The following is a 10,991-nucleotide window of genomic DNA, read 5'->3' on the forward strand; positions in this document are numbered from 1 at the left end:
ATATATATATATATATATATATATATACATATATATATATATATATATATATATATATATGTATATATATGTATATATATATATATATATATATATATATATATATATATATGTATATATATGTATATATATATATATATATATATATATATATATATATATATATATATATATATATATATATATATATATATATATATATATATATATATATATATATATATATATATATATATATATGAATGAATAGCAAATATCTTTTGATTGAAAAATGGAGAATTTTAAGTTATTAATCCCACGAGGTGTTACTCAACTTCCACTTTTGTTTTATTTCATTCATGGAAATGAGCCAGAGTTCTGTGATATTTCATAATTTATTTTTAAGCGGTAATCTTATACTTAACTCCTATTCATCCAATAGAAAGACTGTATGTACCATATTTTCCCATTGATAAAGCATGTGTTATCTCTACAAAAATATTCATATGATAAAAAAATATCACCATGTGGGTTATGTAAAATGAAAAGTGAAAAAAATCCAAATATTTACATACCTAAGGAGCACGTCATTGATGGAAAAATATGATAGTATTCAGTATAATGTTTATTAATGGAAACATTAAATATTCAAATGTTCTTGCAGTCATAATTAATTATTTAATTTATGACTAATGTCTGACTTTTAGTTGAAAATGACTTACCATTAGTATATAGTACATTCTCCCCAGGGTTTTCATTCATACTACAATTTTCACTGGCCAAGAAATTTAAGCATTAAGGTATTTTAAAAAATAACACTATTCTCATCTGAGTCATTCCTTGCTCTTTGATTCCGATATTATTCATTCATGTATGTGATTATTAATTCACAATTGATGCAACCCAGTCTTACATAAAGCCAATTTATTTGTTTTTACTTGTTTACTTCTGAGCAATGATATTACAACAATAGTTCCATAGAATATCCTACAAAATGTCTTAATTTCAGGTACATGAGTTTAAGCAAATGAAAATATGCATTTGCCATGAAATAACATTACCATTGTCATTCACCACATTGTCCCCAATAAGAAGAGTAAAAGATGTGACCAAATATACTCTCAATAAACCAGCTCTCAATGCATAGTGCATTGGCATATGCCGTTTGCTTTTTTTTCACATTCATTTAATGCTTGCTCATCACTTCTTTTTCCTTCTTCTTGTTCATATGGTGGAATATAAAAACAATCCAATTCAAACATTTCACTCCAGTCCATTCCACTCCATTATGTCATGGTACAACATCATCAGGTGAAGATACTGTTTAGATGATAAAAAAAGAAATTTATCTGTAGTTTATGCAACAACAGCAAGCATAATGAATGCCCTGGGAATTGTTGTTTCTTATCTGGATGCTTCATATTTAAATTGAAATTGTCTCTGCATCCCATTATATGGCTATTTGGAAAATTCTTCATTGGCAGTTTATTATTGTAGCTAAAGTGTAAAATTAAATACTAGTCAAATAAAATGGTACACACATTGCTAGTCCAGATCATAGTACTGCATTGCAGGAGCGTTAATTCCAGCTTCACACACAGAAACTTTCACCATTAAGATGCAACACCACAAGTCACTGTGATTGGACGATTTGAACACTTCAGATACCTACTCCAAAACAATAGGGTAGATCCACTGCATCAACATAGAAGGTGCATTACATGAAGTAATTGTATAAGTTTAATTAAAGACATAATAGTAAGAAATGCAACCATTTAACTTATTTGCTCTGTCGGTTAGCTCAATTTAGAAAGTCAATTTAGTCAATCCCTATACTATTTGGCACAAACTAATTGTGGAGGTGCAAGCAGGCTCACAAATCATGCATCTTAGGTTTATGCCTCACTCGACCGAATATACCTAACTTGGCTAAGTTGAGTGATTGATGCAATTTTATAAAACTGATGCGTACAATGAAGGTGTGATTCCAGTGTCAATGTGCATGTTTGTATCTTGTGCATCAGGGCAAAAAATTTTGAAGACAGCAGAAATCAGCAATTATTTATTTTCTTACGCTCCCCTGCAGTGTTTGCATTTGGCCTCTAGTCGCACCTGCCAGGGAAGTGACTTTTGTGGATTCTCCTGTGAACATTTAAATTCAGGATTGTTGCCACCCAATCCAAAGTTTCCCTTGTATTTTTTACTGCTTCTGACCCGTTATAACTTATTTTTCTCGCATTCCAGTAGTTGAGAATGGTAAATGTGTAAACTGAAATGATTTCTCTTATTGATAGCTATAGATTAAAAGAATGAGATGACTTAGCAGGTGCTACTCTTCTGTCAAGTAGTCTTAAGCAGGTGACATTTTTAGAAAACTTAATTTGATGAAAGACTGTGACATATTTTGCATATTTAAAATCCTTTTTAAAATATTATCTGGACTTTTTATTGCTGTCATACTTTTCCAGGGTTAAATTTGCACAGAGCAAATTAGTCTCTGATGAAAATACCACACAAGCTTCAAGTGCCTAAACATGATAAATTTTAAATTTAATCAGGAGTGCATATTCATATCTGGTGTAGAAATAGATATTAAGCATGACATTTAAAACTCATATCATTGCATGAAGACATGATTGTGAATTCTGAATCACAGACTCATCATATCATACCTCCCAGCATTGGTCGGTCCATTTATTCTCATCCCTAAAGTGTTTTTTTTTTTCAATTTGAGATGTATTTCTACTTGCCATTGTGGTTGGTGTGCTTATCTATGTGTGTGCAACGTGCTTATTATGTGTAGATATATTCTACAGGTTTGAAAAATAGTGTATATTGTGTCTACTTAAAATCCTTTAGTTTAGCAGTGATCCCCAGTGACTTAGTAATTAATAGTATCTATTCATTCTTATGCATATCCTCAAAAAATAAAACATATCCAATGGATTCAAATGTATACAGCCTTTCTTTTTATTATGTGCATGCTTTAGTTTCTATATGCATTTTTGTGTGATTCAAAGTACTGCTATATGCGTGACATTTATTTCCTGGATATATTTTAATATTTCCTGTGTTATATATTCACTTAGTTCATGTTCATTGAATTATTTTTCAAGATATATTCTTTCCTAATCATTCCACTTTTGATTCCCAATAATTTCACCTTGATCCATATTTATCTGTTTTTATTTTACATTGCTGTTTCATCATCCCTGCTCTATTTGAAATAATCATCCACTTCCTACCTCTTCTTGTTTCTCTTGTTCTTTATTCAAATCTGAGTCTATGTTGTGTTGTCTTTCTGGAATTCATTCTACAACTTCTGTCCTCAATTGCAGGATTTTGGACGGAAGAAAAAGAAGAAAAAAGTAAGTTGTTTTCTAAGTTACACTTCTCTTCCTCTTTATTAATACTTAAAGCTTGCTTAATCTACCCCGCATACATTTAATGGTACGTACATGCCACCAGTTGCACTTTTGAGTGAGTTGACTATGCTGTTACATATTATGATTTTTCCACTCTCTGCAACAACTCTTGTTTTCTGTGCACGTCTCATTAATTATGATGCCACAAGGAGCTAAGGAATGCCAGAAAGGATTGGTAATGCCTGCCATTCATTGCATCTATCTAGTGCTTTATAATTCTCATGCTCATTCAACATGTTTTATCCAAAGTAAGACTTGGGAAAATATGTTAATGAACCATGAACATCCATGATAAGCAATTCTCTGGAAATATTTCAATTATGTTGATATTTTAGTTTTCAGATTTTAAATCTTTCAATATTATCATAATATATTTTATCAATACTTTTTTTTAGCTTACCTGCTGTGTTGAAAAAAAAAGACTTTTGAATGTAGCAAGAGGCTGGCCATTGCCTAAATTTTGTTATCAGATCACTGGATAAACTTAAAACTCTGTCATGGACTTTTCCAGTCATTTACTATGCATGATTGCAAATTTATGTGAGAAACTTTGTATTTTAACAAAAAGTTTCTTTGAATATGATAAAATATAATTTTGGATCCATATTTTGCTTTATTTAGTTTGCAATATAATAAGCATTAGGTTTTTCAATTACCAATTTTTTTTAATGTGATGAAAATATTACTGCAATTGAATTTTTTGTGAATATGTTTGAAAATTGGCCAGCATTTCCATTTAGCATATGATTTATTTATTTTTATTTGTTCTTTGCAAAGAAAAGTTTTGTCCAGTTTTTAGCTGTCCCCTAGATATTTTCCACCTTTTCTCACTGGCCGAGAAGTCCAAACAGTTCTTCATTTGGCTGCTTCACATCATCGCCAATTGCCTATTCCAGTGCTAAGCTCTCTCATTTTTCCCTTTGCCCACTTCACAGGTTCGGTATGATGACATGAACGAAGATGAAGGTCCGCTGCCGGACCCAACCTTGGAGCAGGGCGTCCTGCTTCCGGTTCGCCTCCAAAGCGGATATCCCTCTGAGCTAGTAGCTACACCTATTGAAGACATCGACCGCTACTACCACAACCAAAGGGTGGGTTCTTAGGCAGAAAACATTTTACCATCTCACCAAGGATCTGGTTTCAAGTACATGCATTGTATCAAGTTTCTTACTCCACACATCGGGTAGGATGGTCAGTGAGAGAAAAACTGGTAAATCAATTGAGATAAATCAGTGCTAGTGGGAAAAATCAAGCTAAAGTCAGGGACATATGTGGATTGCCAAGGATTTCCTCAAGGGACAAGAAATTGATTTTAAACTCATTTTAAATATTTGTTTCATTGGATACAATTTTAAATCTAATGGGCATAAATTCCGCTAGCCATAAAATTATTTGCTAATGATTGTGAACTGGGTGAACTATCAAACCATCCCGCGTGGTAATCTAAGGCGAAAGGGTCCCTCACCAGGGATTCTCTCACATTGGAAGTAAAGTGAGGATCACACGGGAAAGCACACAAGGTGAGAGGTGGCCCTCCTTAACAGGGTCTCTCGAGACTACCCCTGTGAAGAGCCTCTAATAGGACTGTGGCATGTGGTTGCCCCTGGCATTGAAGTAACCTCCTTTAAAAAACCACCAGGAGTACTTTGTGTGGTTCCCCATTTGATTTCCTTATGTTTGCTACTTACAAGAGCTAATTCCAGACAAATTGGAAGTAAATAATCTTACAGCTAGTGAATCTCTGCCAATTATTGGGTTTAATGTTTGATGAAAGGCTGTTGAAACTTGACACACCTTACTAATTCTGTAGAGTAATGACTTGTAAGATTGATTATATTGCAAGTAGAATGGCTACAGGTATATTTGATCTGTAAACATTATGGAACAACATATTATTTATTATTATTTAGATAATCTACCGGTTAAGGTAGGTTTTTGGATGGCCAAAATTACTAATTAAATAATTTGTGACCCCTAGCAAAACACAACATCCCACTCCACATCAGGTCCCTCTTCATCTCTGAGTACTTTCTTCCTCCCTTCATCCGGCCAAACCTCACTATCCTGTTCCTTCCCTTTCCTCGTTTGCCTGACATTCTCCCCTCAATTACAGTCTTCAACATCCTGCTGCCAGTCAATACCCCATTCAGCCACTTTTCCTGCCTCCATAGGATTGCTCCCAACAAACCCCTCTCTTCGCCCACCATACCAAGTACTTCCTCATTTGTTTTCTTCTCTGCCCATTTAACCTTCTCCATTCTTCTCCACACCCACATTTCAAAAGCCTCCAGTCTACGTCTATCCTCCTGCTACAATGACCACGATTCCGTGCCGTACATAGCTACGCTCCATATCAAAGTTTTTACGAGTCTTATCTTAACGTCCTTACTCAACATCCCTGTCATCAATTCCCTCCTCCTTGTGAAAGCCTCTTTGCCTAGCACAATTCTTATCCTTACGTCCCTACTACTTTGACCGTGTTGGTCCAAAACACTTCCGAGATACGTAAACTGTTCTACCTGCTCTAGTTTTTGCCCTCCTATTTTAATGTTTAGCTTAGCCTTTTACTTTCTAGAAAATCGCATAACCTTTGTTTTATTAATATTGATTCTCATCCCATACCTGTCGCACTGAATTGCCAATTCACTCAGCAATGCTTGCAACGCCTTGGCTGGCTGACAAACTACAGCTTGGTCATCAGCAAACCTAACTGATTTTATGAATTCCCCGCCCACTTTCATTCCTACCTCGAGTTCTTCCCATGCCTCCTTAATCATTTCCTCTGCATACAGGTTGAACAGCAACGGTGATAATGGGCAAGCCCCCCTTCATAACACTGCCCATCCGGACTCCACGTTCCCCACTCGCACCTGAGAAGTCTGAGAGTTGTACAGGTTGCAGATTAGCCTCCTTTCCCTCCAATCTATTCCTTTTTTCTGCAGAATACTTATTAGTTTTTCTCAATCCACTCTATCATACGCTTTTTTTGAATCAACGAAACAGGCAAATACCTCCTGGTTGTGTTCTATATTCCTCTCGATTAATTATCATTACTGCAATGGTATCACGCGTACCTCTCCCCTTCCTAAACCCAAACTGATCATCCCCTAAGTAATCATTTGCCTTACTCTCTATCCTTTTATTTATGATCCTGAGAACAACTTTAGCTGCGTGGGATATCAAACTTATTGTCTTGTAGTCCTCACATGATGTAGTCTTTAGCTTTTTTGGAATAGGAACTATAACTGATCTCACAGAGTTTTCTGACCAGATTCCTTCGTCATAAATATAGCCTCTTCCTCACATACAGCCTCTTCCTCGCACATTTTCCTAAGCATTTCAATAGTTCCGCGGGAATGTTATCCACCCCCACGGCCTTATTTAGTTTCATCTCCCTTAATGCCCTTTCTATCTCATCGTCGAGTATCCCTGGACCTAAGCTGTCTCTCTCTACGTCATATTCTTTTTCAACGTCTTTGTTGGTGGAAGTTCTTTACTATACAGTTCTTCTATATACTCCTTCCATCTCTCTTGGATCTTTCCTGTTTCAACTATTACCTTACCTGCCTTGTCTCTAACTGTTAGCATAGATCTTCCTTTCTTACTTCCCGATAAAGATTTAACTTTGCTGTACAGAGCACCGATTTCTCCCTTCCTCTGCAGACTTTCCATATCCTTGCACTGCATCTTCCACCATGTGGTCCGGGGAAGGGGAACAACATGATGATTATCATAATCTCATCTTGAATAAATACTTCATGGTTATTATTTTAGTTATTAACAGTATTCTACCAGCAATAAGGAATGTTTTTGGTTGACCTAGGAGGACACAGCAATGCTGCACTTCCTGTGTAGCATTGCATCATACGCCCTAACACCCTGCATTACAATGAACCATTTCCATCCCCACATGCCATCTCTTCTGACTCCTTTCATTCTATCCAACATGCCTAATCTTTGGTATCATTAATGTCAACTAGCATCCTCAATTTGTTTTCATTAACCTTCAGTTTGATATCATTTTTATCTAATTCTAAACGGTAAGTATACAAAGATGAACTGTAAAAAGTTTTGGAAAGAGCATATTTTCCTGAGAGGTTCCAGGTCCAGGTTATTTTTTTATTCCTGCCAAAACCCCTCAGGGTAAGGCATGCCTATGCTAGGCAACAGTGCAAAAGGAGGTAATGCATATCTAAAAATCAAGAAAATGTAAATACCTTTGATTCTCTCATGTGAGTAAAAACCCAGTTTCTTCTGCAATAACAAAGCAGTGTAAAGAGAGCCCATTTTGTCATGATTTTTGAAGTCTGAAGCAAGCCTAGAATATTCTGGGAATTAAATGATTTCGCCAGCCACTCTGATTTAATTCCACCTCATTAATTTGGCTCCCTTAAGGTTCACTGCCATTTTAGACACTACTCTCTTAGAAGGCCTAAACTTTATGGTGCTCCATTATGAAAAGGTTTGTTGGCATTTTTCCTTACTACCATTTATTTGTTTCTTCAAAGTCACAAATCACAAATGGCTGCTCAAAAATAAAAAATTAAGCAGGTCAGTATCGATAGAACTAGGCTGTGTTGTAAACTAATTTTACTGCATACAATACCACTTACATATTTTAAAAAAACACCAATACATGTATTTTGTTTTCTCATATTTTTAAATATTTGACTTGAAAGTGAAATTTTGTTGAGTGAAATCTCAATATCTGATAACCCTTAATTTAAATTTATTTTGAATTTATTAAAACTGGTATTCATATTGATAGCAAATAATTTAAATAATGATTTCCAATTTATTCTCACTGACTCAATCTCTCTAAGAGTGACTCACTAAGAGAGACTCACTCTCAGCCACTGTCACAAAATCCTTGACACAGTTACCAAGGTAGTGCCTTGAATTTTTCAGCGGACTTCCTATGCATCCAGAAAAGGTGGGAAACATCCAAAATCCCTAACTAGGCTTTGATCAAAACATAGAGAGGATTTTGCCTTTTAAAGGAAAACAATGAGAAAGTCAAAAGCGTTCCACCTCACTTTTTCAATTTCATATTGATTAAAGTATTGATTATTTAATGGCGGTATAATAATAAGATTTGAATTAAAAAGGAGATATTTATTACATTCTCCTTGTTTTGTTCATGCTTTTCTTTATTTAAAAATTTTATAAAAATCCTTTTGAAACATGTATTATTAATGATTATTATTTTGTGCAATGTAATATGGATTTGCTGTTATTATTGCTTGCATATTAGCCCACAATGTATGGGGATGATGGACTTCAAATACCCTCAATCAAGTATTATTTTATTGCTCACCCTCCCCAAGCTCTCTATAACTTTAAGTGAACTTATAGTTGGTGTGATACAAGGAACATGTGTATAAATGTGAATGTTATCAACTTAACAAATGCTGCTCTTTTGCTTAATGTGCTTTTGTTCTTTAAACTATCCAATTCTTAATAAAAAATGTATCTTTGTTTATAATGAGTGCATTTTCAATGCCAAATATTATGTTGGGGAACTCAAATGCTTGAAAATACGATGAGGAATTAGAAATATCTCCAAAGATTTATTATTATTATCATTGAAACTTACACGTGCAGATGGACAATCTCAGGTGGCACTCAAGTCCCAAGTATTATAATCAAAATTGCCTTGGAATAAAAATAACATGACATGAATTAATATCACCAAAGATGATTAATAAAATCAGTCAGTAACAAAAATACACTTAAAGGAACTTCAAAACACAAATCTTTAACAAACAAAAAGGAAATCCCCATCTCATTAACATCAGTTTCCCAATCAAAAAAAAGACAAAAATTAAGCTGTTGCAAACAATTTTACACAACACATCAATCGAATTATTACATATATTTTTCAGATCTTTTCTTAAAAGTATTCACCCTGTTAGGAAAGGGCTCGAATAGTTTTGCAGGCAAAGGGTCCCAATCAACAATTGTTTTATTAAGAAAAAAAATGTTTGGTCATTCTTTATACCTGGCATTTTACCTTGAATTTGTAATCATTTCTCCCTGTAAAATTTGGATTTTCTGCCTCTTGCCTTAGTTCTGCCCAAGCTTTCTCTCCCTTCAGGATGTGGAACATTCCACAAAGTTTGCTTATTTTTCTTCTACTTTGTGAAGGTTCATGGCCCAGCATTTTTAACATTTCAGTCACCCTCTTCATCCTCCCTTGCTTCCCCATTGCACTTCCAGCAGACCTTCTCCTTGTACCTCCTTCGGTTTTGTAATATGCCCTTCTTCATGCGGGTCCCATACAAGTGATGAGTACTCTAAAATTGGCCTGTCTAGGGTCTTATATGCCTTTTTCTTAGTTGCTCTAATGCTCCCTTTGAGGTTTATCATCATCCATGCCATTGTCCCAAGACTTTAATATTGTGCATAAAAATGATTATTTGTCATCTCACATTTCTCACATAGTGAATGCATTTGACAATCTCCAGAGAGTTTTCTCTCTCATTTTATTTCATTTTTTAATTTTCGATGGGATTTTCATACACCCCATGCTCTTCTCATATGTATAAGTTCATATTTCCACATTAGTTCATGTTTTCTTATATATTTGTACTCAATTGCAGAAAATCCCATCTTACATATATCACCTTCAATTGCATTTTAGATCACCCAATGATGTATGAAAGGGACATAAATGTATAATTTGTTTGATTGGTAAATGGTTAACTTGATGCTTAGACTAGATAGATTAGGCTTCTGGAAGCCTAAGTATAGATACGTACGCTCATCCCTTCCACGTGTTTATTAGTTTTGTTCAACCCACTTGCTGTGTGTACTTGCTGTGTGTAAGTGTCCTTCTACTTGTTTAAGCAAAACTTTCATATCCTTCATATTTCTCCCTATTGCACCATATCAGTGTTAATGAAGGTTTGACCATAATTTGTTAACTATTAGTGAGAAAATGTATGAATGTTCTCATGCATGGCTTATAGGAGTGATGATTGAGTAGTGCTCTATTACCTTGTTATTCTAATGTTTGAAAACACTTGAATTTTGCATTTCAATTGATGAGCCCTTCCTTTGCAGACATTTGTTGTGATCAGCAAAGGAAAGGACATCTTCCGGTTTAGTGCCACCAATGCCATGTGGATTTTAGGTCCGTTTAACCCCATCCGCCGGTTCGCCATTTACATCATGGTACATCCTCTTTTCTCCCTTTCCATCATCACCACTATTCTGGTCAACAGTATTCTTATGATCATGCCAACCACACCCGCCATCGAATCATCAGAGTGAGTACATTTCTTGGTGTAGAAGTGAGGTGCTCCCTCCTTCCCTCTTGAGCAAGCCTCAAATTAGCCGAGTTCCTCTCGTAGGCCAAAAACATCAAACTCTCCGGTACTTCTACTGTGGCAAATACATACTGAATTATGAATTCTCGCATTTTTCATGTAAATGATGGTTCTATGAGAAAGTAATTAAAAGGGAGTTTATTTTTGGGATATTGGTGCTGTTTTTGGAAAGTACAGAGTTTAATTATTAAAAAGTCATGATAAATTGTGCATTGCATATTCTTGCGAAATACATTCCAATGCCGTGACATTGTTT

General features: G+C 34.9%; 1 protein-coding gene across 1 annotated transcript in view; it reads left to right on the forward strand.

The window, feature by feature from the left end:
• Window positions 1-10,675, forward strand: part of LOC139698537 (sodium channel protein para-like) — a gene marked incomplete at its 3' end in the record, with an annotated part of 19,659 nt that extends 8,984 nt beyond the window's left edge. The window contains exons 2-4 of the mRNA XM_071597389.1: window positions 3,318-3,347; window positions 4,340-4,495; window positions 10,470-10,675. Of these exons, the coding sequence (XP_071453490.1) occupies window positions 3,318-3,347; window positions 4,340-4,495; window positions 10,470-10,675 (392 nt within the window). The remainder of the gene's footprint in view (window positions 1-3,317; window positions 3,348-4,339; window positions 4,496-10,469) is intronic.
• Window positions 10,676-10,991: the final 316 nt, after the last annotated feature.

This window comes from Hetaerina americana, unplaced genomic scaffold, assembly GCF_022747635.1.
Source record: "Hetaerina americana unplaced genomic scaffold, ioHetAmer1.1.p SCAF_877, whole genome shotgun sequence".
In the NCBI taxonomy this organism is placed as follows: domain Eukaryota; kingdom Metazoa; phylum Arthropoda; class Insecta; order Odonata; family Calopterygidae; genus Hetaerina; species Hetaerina americana.